Source organism: Lepisosteus oculatus, chromosome 4 (assembly GCF_040954835.1).
Source record: "Lepisosteus oculatus isolate fLepOcu1 chromosome 4, fLepOcu1.hap2, whole genome shotgun sequence".
Classification (NCBI taxonomy): Eukaryota; Metazoa; Chordata; class Actinopteri; order Semionotiformes; family Lepisosteidae; genus Lepisosteus; species Lepisosteus oculatus.
This window is the reverse complement of record NC_090699.1, coordinates 57,530,126-57,546,041: the sequence shown is the minus strand read 5'-3', so window position 1 is coordinate 57,546,041 and position 15,916 is coordinate 57,530,126. Positions and strand designations below refer to the sequence as shown.

General features: G+C 34.3%; 1 protein-coding gene across 1 annotated transcript in view; it reads right to left on the bottom strand.

The window, feature by feature from the left end:
• The window catches only part of grm7 (glutamate metabotropic receptor 7), a 239,051-nt gene that overhangs the window by 159,256 nt on the left and 63,879 nt on the right, over positions 1 to 15,916 (bottom strand). The window contains exon 2 of the mRNA XM_015347912.2: positions 1,502 to 1,718. Within this exon, the coding sequence (XP_015203398.1) occupies positions 1,502 to 1,718 (217 nt within the window). The remainder of the gene's footprint in view (positions 1 to 1,501; positions 1,719 to 15,916) is intronic.

Below are 15,916 nucleotides of genomic sequence, written 5' to 3'. Positions count from 1 at the left end.
ACTACTTTTCTTCTAAATACTCTCTATTCATTGTAGGTTTCATTTCACACCTCTCTTCACCTATCCTGACTTCACACCTCCTGATTGGCCTCTCTTTCTGTCCCCTGCTCCCACCCCTCACTCTTCCTCTCTCCCAGCTTTTGTTCTCCCACTACATTTGCTCACTGCCCTGTCTTTCTCAGATGTGATGAAGGCTCCAGAGCTGAAACGTTGTGTTTTCTTTCTTCTCTTTTCAGCATTGAATAATCATATTTCTTGTTCCTTTGCAGCCTACGCATGCTGACGCAGCTACACACTTGAAGAAGGCTCCATGGTCGAAACTTTGTTTTTCTTTCTTCTTCTTTTTTTTCAGCATGGAATAAACCTATTACTTGAACTACTACATTGCATCAACAGGGCTGAGAAAGAGAGTCAAACAGCGCCTTCAAAAGAGGATGGCTATGAACAGTAGACGTCCTTCTAGACATTGGTTACTTTTCATTTTTTTGGGCATTTTATGATTTTAGCTCAGGTAACACTACTACACTACCTACAACACTAAAACATCTGATTTCAGAAAACAAAACCTCAAAAGTTGAAACCATGCCTACTGTACCACTGTTTGATCACAAAAGGTCACAACAGAATAATTTTGATCTTGAAAAATACTAAGAGGTGCATGTCAAAGTCATACTTTGAACTGTGCTTAAAGGAGAATTTAGACTACTTATCAAGCTATTAGTACAATAATTTCTTTAGCACACAAAAATAGAATTCAGTACCCAGAATTAGCAATGGTTCAATTAGAGGAATTCAGAACCTACAGATGGATACATATTTTATATTAATTGTGAAAAAGTGCTCACACTCTGCAGTGTGACCTACAGATGATCTCTTGTGTTAGTGTGTGTTTGAAGGGGAGAAAGATTAAAAATATAAGATATACCTATTATGCTAGTTTAAACAGTCTGTGTTCTACTATATTAACATCAAGAACCATCTAGAAATAGTAAAACCTTTTGAACAATTATCAGTAAAACACCTCAATTTAGGATGAATTTTGATGTAAATGTAATGGTTTTTACTTACTGTAATTAATACCTTACCGCTGTTATTGTTTAATAATTTAATTGCCATAACATAACACAACAACAAAAGAAGAAGGCTCCACAGCTGAAACGTTGTGTTTCTTTTCTTCTCTTTTCAGTATGGAATAAGCTTTTACATGTATATTTCGTACAGGTCCATTTTTTAGTCAAACCAACAGTATAATGTTTCACTTCAGAATCCATTAACATTTTTCTTATTAAATTGTTAATTACAGCACTGTAATGAATTCACTTTAATACTGTCAAGCTGGATACCTTTAACTTCATTATTTAAAATGTTCTGCATTCATACGTTTTCTATTCTTCACAGTTTATAAAAAGACATACTTCATGAATTCTAATGCACTCCATTCTGAATACCTGTGGAAATGAGGTTCTGGACAATTTTGCTCATTTGCCATACTGTACAGTACCTGCTTCTCGAGAAATCTGGATGAATGCTTCTACTCCTTTTTCCCCATAGCTGCCTTCTGAAGCCACCGTGGAAACATAATTCCACCCCATGGCCTTCACAATATCCACCATTGCCTGGGCTTGGAAGGAATCCGGAGGGACAACACGGGAGAAAAAATCGTAACGACGATCATCACTCAGTTCTGGAGCTGTGGAAGCGTAACTGATCTGAGGGATCTGTAGAAGGATAAAAACAGAAAGATTGGGAATTAAGTGGCTTACCATTTAAAGCACATATTTATTCATTTATATGACTGTATTAGCTGGCACCTCAATAAATTATAATTTCAACTCAGCTACTGTATATCAGGACTATACTGCATGATGTAAAAAAAAAAGAAAGGAATGCAAAGTTACAGTATATTTTGCAATGTGAATGTTCTATTTAAATTAGAGCTCTTCATTCAATATCCAACCCTCAAATTTCTCTCAAAGCATTTTGAGATTTTTCTCCAAGAGTTTAGTTATCAGATCCTTGCAATGCTATGAGATTTTTACATTTCTCAGTGCTCCTTCTCCATCTCTCCCATCAACACTTAACAACCTAGATAATGGAACTACCATTCTCCCTGAAATAGACCGTACTGAGCCGCAGTATGATGAAATGAAGGATTTATGAAGAAGTAAAACAAAATACTGTAGACTAAATCAAGCGAACAAGGTGAAACTAAGTACTAAACCACAAGAACCAAGCAACTGTTTGCAATTTAAACTTTATAATATATTATTGTACCTTTTCACCCTCCTGAGGTTAATTTTACATGAAGTGGCTAAGTGCTCATATAAAAAAAACACACTGAAATGCACTGTACCAGAAAACATGATACAATCTGTTAGACTTGTTGAGAACAAGACAAAAATCTGAAGACAAAAATGTCTACTTAATATCTGGCTTTCCTGTTAGAATAAAACAACGATATATATGAAAACATATTTTATATTGTTTTCGTATTTTATCATGTTTATTTTTATTCAGATCATGTGCATGTAACATAACCATTTGTGCATTTTCCATCATATAGCCACAATAAGCAATTTGTAAAATTTTACTTCCCAAAAAACATATCGATCTGTAGGAGCCAAAGAATACTTGCATTTAAATATGCTTAGCTAATGCAGTCCTAGTGTCTTTCCTTTATTTTGCAGACAAAGAAAATAATCTCATAAAGCAATAGAAAGTTTTTTTTTTTCAGTGTAAAAGTAATAATCTGTGAAACAAACAAATCTTTTGATTGAGGAAACCCTCTCAGATTTGAAAAGAGAACTGCATTCTTTTTTGTTAGGAGGACTTTTGTGATGTTAAAAAAAATAAAACATATTCCTTCCCTAAATGAAAGTTGCTCCTAGGCATTTCATATTAGCAGTAATGAAGCCATAGGTGCAGCATGATGGATGACTAACACACTTTTAAATTAGTTTTGGCCCTTGACTTCACTTCTTGTAAATATTAATCATGTTTCTAATTAATCATCAATTAACCATCACACTTCTTAACGTCAAGTTTGCATTACATTCTAGACCAGCCTGAAATGTTAAGCACAAAAATGTTAGTTTGACATTTGTACTGTGCTGTACTGTAGGTATTAATGTCTTTTTAGACACATGTGAATTTAAATTTTTGGTCTGCTTCAACAATAATTTTAATGGGAATTATTTAACATGAGAATAGTAACTACATGCTGGATGTCAGATCATCACAATAGCTCCAGGTTCTCCAAGCTTTTCACTTATATAAATTTTATTTTCAAGAATTACTACCCTAGAGCAAGGATTGGAGAGAAAAAAACACATCTTGAATTATTTCATTGTGTTTACTTGATTAAAATAAAGACCTTCAATTGCCTTTTTTAAAAGTAACACTCAGACTCTTAGAAAATATTAAGGATTGTACCAATGTATATTGAGTGCAAAACTCAACCTCTGAAATCTAGATATTTAAATGGAAAAAATCAGATGAAATAAAATGCCCAAATACAAGAACTACAAATTCTATTTAGGGCACAGAACGAAGAAACTAAATCAAAACCACATTTTATAAGAAATTATAGACAACAGCACAAACAACTATGGCAGGATCATAAGTACTGTACATTTTGTTTCCACTTTGATGGCATCTGACAATTGTGTTTAATTTGCACATTACATTTTAAATACATTTTGTTATTAATTTATTATATTTCATAAAGTAATGTTGGTTGATCACGAACCATTCAAATATCACAATTTGGTCTCTGTTATCAATAAACGTCAATGTCACAGAGCAGAGTTTCTATCCTGAGGAGGAAGACAGATGTGAGAGACAACTTGATAATGCCCTTTTCACAGGGACTGGTATAGAGCAGTACAATTGAAAATATTATTTGTATACTGTCACCCACCCACCTTATAATCTGGATCTTTCACTTGTCCAATATACAGTATTTACTGAGTACATTTTCTGCTATTCAAATGAATTTTTACCTTTACAGTAAGTTTTAAAATACCTCTTCATTATCAACCCAGTTTTTAACGGAAATAATGCTTCTTACAAAATCAAATGTATATTCGAAACTTTCAAATATTTATCAAAATAAATGAAAGAATCAAGCCTTCATCTGGGGTAAAGAAAATGTGTTGTCCTTCATCATTACAGTACAGGGAAAAATTTGGCCCTATCAAAACTTAGAGATAGCAAACCCTATCAAAGACGATGAAGATTTATGAAAATTTAAACAGTACAACCTCAGTGGAGTTCCATATACCACAAACTCTTGCGCATGTGGAAGTTTCCTGATTTATTTTCGCAATGTGTTTTTCCCTTTATAGTTTTCCCAAAGCCTGGGGATATTTCTTTTGCCCACAAGCCTCGGGAGGTTTCTCAGCTTCAAAGAAAATGTCAGTGAGCACCACAACTGCAGCAGCTATGGCATTGCTTATCAAGACTTGCAAACCAAGCCAGACAATTCTAGGATGCAACAGGAACCCCACAAAGCTCACAAAGCTTGAGAGCTGAGGCCTTTTTATCTAATGCAGTACTTCCCTTAAAGTGAATTGTATAGCTCCATATGCTTTTTTCAGCTCTCCAAGATTGCTCCAAATGAAGCTCAGGAATCAATGAGCTGCTAGAAATCAGACAATCTATGCTTATTAGCATCTTTCCCTCTGTATGCCAGAGCTGTACAAGATGATTATTTGATTGCCTGAATTGGGTTTTCAAGGAGCATTTAAAATGATTGATTATAAGTAGTGAAAATTGCTACTTTCAACAGTTTTCTTTAAGTTTTCCCCAAACTCCAAAACACAACTATTTTGAAAAATCTCATTCTTCTACCACTAAAGGAATGGGTTTATTTAACTTTGGGGTTAGTAAGAAAAGGATCTATAAACGGGTCTATGCTACCAAATAATTAATTAATTAGAATTAATTAAAGTGGAGAAACAGCTGCTCCATAAATAATATAAAACACAATTGAGGAAAAAAGTTTAAAAGTCTTTATTATGGAGTCTAAGAAATTCCAGACAAATCTGAATAGCAATCTTTAGTCTTCCGGATTTGTTTTCTGCTGTACTGTAGTTCCAGCGCTTTCAGAAATAGTACACTCCTTAGGTTTCATAGACAGCTTACTGACTTTAGTCTTTATCTGCAAAAGAAGAGGGTAAAACCTTTACAGACTTGAAAATTAGTTTTCTTTCACATTCTCCCAAGGTTTGCTGTAAAAATGAATTTCAAAACACTGATTCTGATTTATTTGATCCCTGTCTGGGCATGTCAGCCTGCGTAGGTCCCAGAAGTTATTTCCTGTTTCCTTAAGAATTCAGTAATTCACTCATTTGAGCATTCTGATAAGGTTTTTTTTTCAGGGCCCATTTTTTAATTAGCCTTTTGAGTTCTCAGAATTAAATGTCATGACCAAGTCTCCTCCGTAAAACATTAAATGCATCAGGGAGCTTTATACCAATAAATATGTCAAAATATATACTTATTCTAGTAACATTATTAACCTGAAACTGATGGTTTTCCTACCTCCCTGTGTATAATAAATGTAGTGGTATTGAATTAGTACTTTAAAGATGTTTATATGAATAGATACTTTCCATTTTAGAATGACAGTTTTTAAATCGGATGTACAGTATACCTCCTGTGTGAAAATGTATCTTCTGCACAAGTCCAACCAGATTACCATATACTGTACTGTACTGCCATGTGTCTATGAGCATCAGAGCTTAATCTTTTGTTACCTGTATTTTAAGTATTTGTCAGAGCTGCCCTTTTAATATAAAGCAGGGCAGTTACAATTTTATTACTTAGTTTAACTTGAATCACATAAATTGAGAATATTTATTTTCAAGCTTCCACTGCATCCAATATATGGACCAAGAGGAAATACAGATGAACTACATTTCTTCATCCAGGCTATTTGCTGTACTTCTTCTTGCAACTGGATTCTCAATGGTTGACTGACATGTCTCCCATTTATAAACATCCAGTGTTAATAGCATCTGGCCACAGACTTAGACTTTTTCTGGGGGCTACTGTATATTTAATGAAAGATTAGGGTAAATGTATTTCAGATTAAATATATTAAATATGTGTAAGCTTAACTATCAATAAAATGAAATTAACCCTCAGGAGATGCAAATGGCTTTTGAATCACTGGCATACCTCTAGATAAAACCAATTTTATCAACTGATGTAAACAGCAGAACTGAAGTTTGGAATTAAAAAGATTGTTAACCTGTTTTAAAATGCCCACTGGCATTTTAGTCATCAACTGTACTGTACGGTGTTCCATTTTCCTCTGTTTTACAGTGATAACACATTACTTATCTAACAATACTACAGAATGTCACAAATGAATTCTGAAATTACTTCTGGAATCAGGCCAAATCTATTAATCAATTTGTTTCCTTTAATTTGTTGTGCAGTTTACCAAAAGATAATGTAAACACACAAAAAAACAGATTCTGAAAATGACATTCTATGTACTTCTACATACTTGCAGGATAAGGTTTGCATGAATACTGTATGAACAGTTATTTTAAGATCTAATAAATCTAATACGTACAATTGCAATGTCTTGGAAAGTCCAGTGTCTTACTGTAACTTTTTATGGCATCAGTAAATTAGTAAATGGAGTTTAATATTTTCTTAATTATTCTGGATTTTCCTCCTGCTCTTAAAAAACTCTTATTTCTGCAATAAGGTACTATAATTGAGATGAACATTTCCTTGGTTTTGCATCACTGAAAATCTATCTTGTTTTAGCATTGTGTCACACTGATGTTGGTCTTGTACAGTGAGCCACACTAGTTTTTATGTCTGATTGGATGACAGTCAATGGGCGATGGACATTTGCACTAGGCATTCTTGAAAAATCCCCATTATCAGATCCCATTGTCTGATGTTATCCCATATATCACAGTGATAAAGAACCTCAGGGCTTGGGTGGCTAATGCTGTCCATACATGTAACAGCAATACTGTACGAATGTGTGCAGGGAATTGCCAAGTGACACACTAGTTAAATCTGCCTTAAGACTGTTTTGTTCATTAATTCAGCAACCCCTGATACAAGGCTATTGTAATACTTTTATCACCCAGAAATTCATGTTAATTCATCTAATACAAATTATTAAATTAAACCATAGTATTCCCTGTTTACAGACAGCACAGGATATCTCTTGAACTCAAGAAGGAGTGAATTTAGTTTATTCATTATAAGGATTTAGTTTATTCTTATAAGGATTTATTGTTGATGAAAATACTGTAGTCCTTGATATAACATTCATCTTTAAGAGCTTTGATCAGAACATGTTATTCTAGTGATTTTTCTAAATTTAGTTTGGCTAATATAGACCAATTTACAAAAATTATTAACAACTTCTTGTTGCCTAGATCACATCCCTGCTGTACAGTACCTCTTTACTGAAAGCTTGCCTGCCAGACATCTGCCATGTAATTATCAATATCATCAACAGTACTTTTAATGGGTGTGGTCTCTACTGCTTTAAAGCCTACATCAAATACCCCAATACTAAAGAGACCTGGCTCGGGTTCTGATATATTGATGAACTACAGATCAATTTCTAATTTACCATTTTTATCTAAGGTTTTAGCACATGTGGTTGCACATCAATTACAGGCTCACATGATCGCTAATAATTCGTTTGAACCATTGCAGTCTGGTTTTCACCCTAATCATGGCACTTGTCAGGGTAGTAAATGATTTACTTATTTCATTTGACTCAAGAACTATTCATCTTCTTATGGGCCTTGATCTTTGTGCAACTTTTGATACAGTAAATAATTCAGTGTTGCTCGAACACTGGCAAACATTCTTATCTATCAGTGGTGCTTTTTTAACTGGTTTGACTCATATCTGACAGGCAAGCAGCATTTTGTTTAACTTAGTCCTCACAAATCCCCCATGGCTCCAGTCAATCACAGTGTGCTGCAGGGCTCAGTCTTGGGCCCATTGTTTTTTATTATTTATATGTTTGCTCTTGGTCAGATCTCCCCACGCCATCACTTATCTTTTGTTTATGTGACATCAAGCTCTGGTTGACATCAAATTCCCTGAAGCTAAATAGTGACATAATGGAAATTTAACTTGTGGGCAGCAAATGTCATTTGAAGAAAACTGGTGAGCTTCACGGTAACAGTAGATGGCTTCCCCATTCATACCAAACCCTGGCAGCATATCACTCCTACACTTAAATCTATACATTGGGTTCCTATAAGGTCACACATTCAATATAAGATCTTATTACTGACTTCTAAGGCTTTAAATAATTTAGCTGAATCATACAGTACATGTCTGATCTCATTCATGTTTACACTCCCTCCCATAGGCTCCATTGAATTAAGGCTGGTGCTTTGCTCATCGTACCAAGGACTAAATCTCTGACTTTTGGTGACAGTGGTTTTTTCTGCTCCAATGTTAGAAAATGCCCTTCCTCTGATGCTTGGAGAGACAAATTCTTTAACTGTCTTCAAATCTAAACTTAAAACCCACCATTCTACTGGGGCCTATCTCTGATTGTCCTATGATTTATCCTGTATGTCCTTGTTGATTTTCTTTTTCTTTTATTTTTTAGTGTATGTTTTGTATTTTATTACTACAGTATGTACAGTGTCCTTGGTTAGAAAGGTGCTTTATAAATAAGAGTTATTATTTTATTATTAGTGTAATAGAAAACATACAGGACTGTACATTCATTAAAGTTAAATAAATTGACATTGTCACCTTAGGAGAATCCCTGATCCAAATTGATATCCCCATATACAGATTTTATTTCTATAATTATCTATTACAGTGTGCAAAACTAATTATGAGTTTCCTAGGTACGTATCACAATAAAAATAAATTAGACTCTAATTAATCAAATATAATATCCACAATAGTCTTCCTCATCTTAAAAACCAAATTATGTAGTGACCTTCCCTAAAAGTGTCTAATCTCTAGTCTCTCTTCATGAACAGAAGGACGGCTTAATCTTTATGAATTAAAGATTAATGAATTGAAAACAAAACAGTACCGAGTGTGCTCCCAAATGCAAAATGCTAAACTAAGTTCTATGATACCAATTAGATTAAAACAATAACAATTTAAAAAATAATCTGCAAGCTCATCATACACTTAAGTGATTTATTGAGAGGTACAGCACTCTGGACTGAACTCATTTTCACCTAAGAGGGACAGGGATTGATAGTGGCTGCTGTTTAATACCCCACAGAGAGCCTTCCCTCTTTAAGAGAGGTCACATCCCTATAGTACCTGCTCTTTCACTGCATTTGAAACCCTTTTATAAGGTCAGGAAGTTTATTCAAAGGCAAGGGTTTATATAGCAATATTGTGGATATTTAAGATAAATAAAAATGCAGCATGAAGCCATACTTTGAATCAATAACTTACAAGAGACGTTTGTATAGGATCATAATGCGCTAAAATATTCTGGAAAAATAGATAAAGTATCAAAAATATGGAACTAGCTGTCTATCACAAATTATTTTTTTTCAATAAATGAACCATAAAAATTGGCCTGCAGAAAAAGGTTCCTTCAGGAGTCAAATAAATCTACAATAAAACACATTCCGAGACACTGATGATATCCAGCAGTTAAAAATTCAAGAAACACAGCATGTTGAAGATGTTTTACCATCTTTTTAAATTTGTTAAAAGTGATTACATCCTGATTTTACTTTTGTAAAGAGTTAAAATTCAAACAATAGCCCACCTGGAATTTCTGAAACTAAGCATACACAGTGTCGTGTTTGCACTTTATACTGTCCGTCATCTTTGATCACCTTGTGTTTCATGAAACAAATCTGCAGATCTTTCTCATCTACAGCTCGAAATGACTTGCAAAGCTACGTGCTACTGAAAACCAAATTGCACAACAGAAAGTCTAAAAATACACATTTTCTCCCAATAGGCTGCATTGCTAAATGACAAAAACCACTGGTCCAGAACAATAGATTCTTTTACCTTTTGCAGAACATAAGCATGATTAATTCTTCTGGTCTGCTCTGGAAACAAGTGTATTTGTAATAAAGAAATGAAAATAATCACATTAGCACAAGAAGAGAGAAAAAAAAAGCAGTGGCTCTAAAGACCTCCGCAGGAGCTGAGAATTTAAATAAATTAATCCATAATTTTGTGAAACAGAAAAAATATGGAAATGCTTAAATTCATGGGGTTCTGAAAGGCTCAAATGCTGATGCTGAATGAGACCAATGAATGTTTCTTACCTGATCATTTTGACGAACGCATTAATGGCACTTAGAAACAAAACGACCATCCGCAATAAATAACACTGACACTGATCATTAAGGGCAATTCTCAGAGAGAAAAGAAAATAATCAATTAATCTACAAGTCTCAACTCTGTGATAGAAACTTTAAAAAATGATCAATACATCAGCAAAATCAGTTCGATTTTTGTCTCAAACATGCAATCAATATGCATTTTAAAGGCTATATATTTTGTTGGGTTGCAATTGTTCAGGGTGGCATGGTGGAGCAGTGCTTAGAATTGCTGCCTTGCAAGTTTGTGTGTTGTCCCCATGTTTGATATGGTTTTTCTCCAGGTTTCACCCTGCCTGGGGCCTGGCTCCCCCGCAACCCTGAATTGGAAGAAGCATTTGGAAAATGGTTGGGTGGACTATTCACATTTGTACAACACTTTTCATCATGGCTAAATACTCCAAATTGTTACTATATACAGCAACCCTCCTAATGAACATACTGGTATTCTTATGCAAGCATACAGCTTTTCAACCATGTCATGGAATGAATCACCACACTGTGTGTCATTGACCATGGAAATAAAATAATGTGAAGGTGGTATATCTCCCCTCATTTCTAAATCCCCCCCTCCCATGCCTGTCAACCAGCTTTGTAGCATTATGAGTTTGGCTTTTTAGAGTATTTGGTTTCTCAGAAGCACACCTGTGAATGTGATTATAATGCATCATTTGATTACTACACACATGAAAAATCATTGTAACATTAGAATTTTTAAAGCATCCTGGTGAATTAGTCGTCTTTATATTCTTAGCTAGTTTTGCCCAAACACTTACAGTACAGCCACTTGCGTTTCATTCATTTTGTACCTCCTGTCTCTAGAAAAGTTCAGTATTAATTAGCCATGGGAATTGCATAGTCCCTTTTCAAAACCTTTACTCAAAATGGGAATGCTCTTCTGTTCATTGAGTGGTGTGGTATTGATAGAATAAGGCTCAAAATCTCCCCTTGAATGCAAAACTGGTCTGTCACAGAAACAATGAAAGATAAAGGTGTAAGAATAGTCAACAAGCATGTTTGTCCTACTATATTAAGTTCTGTACTTTAGAGCAAAACATTTAACTCATTCATGCTGCTGTATGCCTTTTCACATTTAGCAATTCCATTATCTTTGCGGAGGTAAAAGGATTCACATTTGAAGAGCCTGTATTGACGCATAGTTCAAGACAATGCTGGTAAACTTGCTGTATTGATCAGTTTTATTTTATGTAGCACCTTTCAAGGACAGCAACATTCACAAAGTGCTTTACATCACTGGTTCTTAATCCATGTCCTCAGGGAATCCTGTCTCTTCTGCATTTCATTCTAGCTGGACACTTAATCATCAGTTGTACATTTTACTGATGTGTTTGCTTCTTTAGACTTTCTTTGAACTCAACCTTAGTTTTAAAAATTACCCAAGCTAATGTATATTATTTTCAATAACTACAAGATAAATAAATATGTGCAGTATCTCCTCAACTTGCACCCTAAGAATCTCTTATTTTGGACTAAAAAAACAGTTGATCATCAATACTGTGGTAATATATACCATATAGCGTACTGAGATCTGAGGAAAAAAAAAAGTTTAAAAATGAAAACTGAAGTCAATCAGCCTGTGATTAAGAACTTTACTATAGTAAAAACCTCAGGTCTTGGTACCCCAGTGCAAGAATTTAGAACTAGGTCTAAAGAAAAAATTAAATACTGTATGATTAAGAACCTTAATAAAAGAAATGTATTAAGTTATACAAGTGTATTTTTTGTTTTTTGTTTTTTACTGTTCAAACTTCGGTCTGCTCAACTTGAAGGATTAAAGCCTCATTTGCTTCCGGACTTTGCTGCTTTGTTCTCTATTGCTGGCACAATGGTCCATGTAACACTGAAAAAGACAGATGTTGAAACATTTGCTACTAGTCTTTTTGCCATTATTGAAGCATCTAATTATAAATCAACACCAAACCCCAGGCAAGCCAATGATTTGTTTCTCATCTGACAACCATAGAATAGAACCAAACAAAAGAGAAACTGAAACAGCACTAAATGCCATTTCGTAAAACGAAAATGTAAAAAAAGTCCTAGTAATCCCAGTTACTTATACATTTTCTATAAGCATAAATACAAATTATTCCCAAAATGCACGTTTAAGAATTTCTATGAAAACACTTGGGAAAAGGCATGCTAAATGCAGAGGTCTAAATTCAAGCGATGGAGTCAACACCAATCAAGATAAATACTGTATTCCCATTTCAATTAGAGTAAAAAAGAAATAACTGGTTCAAAGTAGACTTTTTTGTTTTCTCACAGTCTTAATAAAAGAAGAAAATGACTGAAATGCAATGTACTGTAAGTAAATTTATGTTCAAGAGTAACCCTATTAAACTATTTTCCTGTCTTAAACACTGAAAAGAAGGAAACTTCAGTTCATATCTTCATTTCTAATTTTCTTAAGCTTCTTTTAGTGTCATATAAACACATGAATGGTACAGTACCTTTTTTTAGCTATCTTTTTTTTTCAAGGGTATCTTGAAAGGCTTCTTTGAAACGTTTTTCACAAAAATCAGCAAATCCTGTTAATTCACCTTAAAAGGCAGTTTGCATGGTATAATTCCCAAACTGAAAAAGTGGACATACTGTATATATTTGAACTGTTATTCAATTTATTAAAGACCATAGTCGGGACCCACTCTAAATGATATAGCAATCTATAGGCTAAGAACTACTGCTTTACTCCCTGGTACTCTTGGTAGATTAGGCATTGAGTGTGGGGTGTCAGATCACTGCACTGTTGGCATGTACAGTATAAAAAGGAAACTCAGAGGTCTCAAACCAGGGCTAATATTACAAAGCCAAAGATTTCCACTTTACCAAGAAAACAGTTGGTGCACAGAGAAATTGAAAGGATTTAAATTAAATCCTGTTTTATTACCATTTGATTGCATTAGCTTTTACCTGATTATTTTCGAATATAAATTTTAAAGTTAATATAATATATTTTATGCAATTTAAAGTAAGAGCAACAAATGTGTCTGATTTGTAAATACTGAAGTACAATATCTCTTTAACATAAAAGTCTTCATATCTGAAGCATGTGTCACTTCATACTGCCACAAACCTAGTTCTAGATTTGAAAAATAACAATTGTAATTTTATAGATTAAGACCTAGGCTCACTAATACAACTTCACTCTTAATCCTGGTTCCATTTTTGCAGCAATGCCAAAAGGCATAAGACCTTATTCTTATGCAGTAAAGGGAATTTGTATTTTTCTGTTTGTATTTTTGTTTAAATCTCTGTGTATCTTTTCTGCATCAGTAGATCAGTATGCCTCTAGTGGTTTCAGGATTAGTTACTTAATGCAGGAGATCCAGCTCCCCATTTTCTTGGAAGTACTGTGTGGTATTTCTTTTAATGTCTGCATGAAAATGCCTATCTATCTTACACATCTGAAGTGAAGGGGTGCTTCTCAGATGTGGTGTCTCTCACGGTGGGAAAGGGAATTCTTTGTGGCCTGACAGGTGGATTACTGTCAACTGATTTCAGGACTCAGTCTTAGTGACACCTCTCCCATGAGGGATTTTCAATAGGATTTGTGAAACCAAGACAAGCAGATCGTGATAATTAAACACATGTAACACAATGGATATTTACTGTAGCACTGGGATATTTGCAAACTTCAACCAACCAATATTACGTTAACTGTACTGTTGATTGTCCATGTGAGAGACATGCATACCCCTAATTAGCATGACTAAACTGCATATCTGACTGTTGGATTATCAAAACAAACTAGTTTGTCTGCCTTTCATTGCTAATATTTGCATTCTAGATGTTCATTGCTTAGCCTTCTGATCCTTAAAACAAATTAAGTTACACTACACACTGCAAGTATTATAAAACAGACAGCATTAATTAAGCAATTACATTAATTAACTTTTCTTGAGCTGTTCTTCTGAATTAAATATTATAGGTTTTCTCACTCTTAGCCCACCTCCTTTCTAAGTTTTGTTTTTTAGTGTGTGTGTGTGTGTGTCAATTCACATAACCCTCTGGCTTCATACCAAGTGAGGCTGCAGTATGCAATCATGTGGTTATGTGCTTCAAAGAACCCTAAGACACCAGTTTGCTTTGCCCTGTACAATTCTTTACAAAGATTACTGATCACTCCACAAAACTAAAACAAATAGTTTTGAAATTTCCAGAAGTAAGTGCCACTGTTCTGGAATTAGGAGTCAAGAATACTGGTCCAGGCCTGGAGTGCCGCAGAGGATAGCACTGAATTCACAGTTTGTAACTGTGTAACTGATCCCGTGACTGTTTTTGTGAAAGTTGTGAAATATGGTTCAGATTTGTTTGCTGCATTGGCATTGGAACTATGCTCATGAATCACTCTAGGGGGCATGTCAGAGGAGCATGTCTACATCTATTGGAAGTCTTTTCCAAGTTTATTCTGCACATGTTGCTAGAGAGACATGTTTTAAGACAACCAGTGAAACTTTGTAGTTGTATAATAAAATAGAATATGGAATGAAAATTGGAAATTGCATATACAGTACTGTATCATTCTGACTAGGCAGCCTATTAACCTTACATCAAATGATCATTTAAGAAATGTTTGGATACATGGAAAAACCAGATATCATTAGCTTTTAAATTATTTTCACCAGCTTAACATGCTAATATTGTGGCTGTGTCTAAAGGATAGAGAATAGTTGACCAGGAATGAAAAAAGACAATCAAATTTAAAAGTTTTGCAAAGTTACCAATTTGATTTGTTTTTGGTTTCATGTAACATACTGTATTACTGTAGACTGTATGTTCTTAGAGTGTTTTCATTGCTTTTATATTTGTTTTTATTATTATCATTGTATTTTTATTTTGTTTTTCTCAAGTAGAGCAAGAAATTAACGTTTAAAATGTCTTGCCAACCAATATTTCAAAGACAAATGTGAAAAATGCATTATTGCAAAGAACCCTATTTATTCCTTTTCTTAATTTGATTGCTAATAGCTCAAATATCAAAAGCAGATAAAGGGTAATTGAAGTTTAGAGCGAAATATCTAGCCATGTTGTTGAACCCAATACCATACCCAGGCTTCTTCCAGAAAAACTTAATCAACACCTCAGTGTCCAGAATTCATGGATAATATTAACTTTGGATACACCGTGTACATTTCTCTGGACAATTTGTACCTGGATAATTAAGATAAACTAAAACCATCTTATTTTTCTTTAAGACATACAGGTAGGTTACAACTTAGAAACATCAAGCTTTAACTTTATTACATAGTAGTTGGGGGAGTGAAATGTAATTAGATGTGTAGAACAAGCAATCCCCACAGTCAATATCAGGCTCATAAAGTTACTATGCAGAGAACAAGGTTGATTTGAACTTAATTTGTTAAAGCTCTCTGGTGCTGGATTTTATTATGATTAATTCAGTGGGCAGACACTCTCATCCAAAGTGACTTCTACTGTATTTGTAGCCATTTATACAACTGGGCATCACAGTATATTGAAGCACTTCACTCAAACAAACAACAGCAGTGTTCCAACCAGGATTTGAAATTATATTTCCCTAACCACTGCTCTGCACTACTGATTGTCATTAC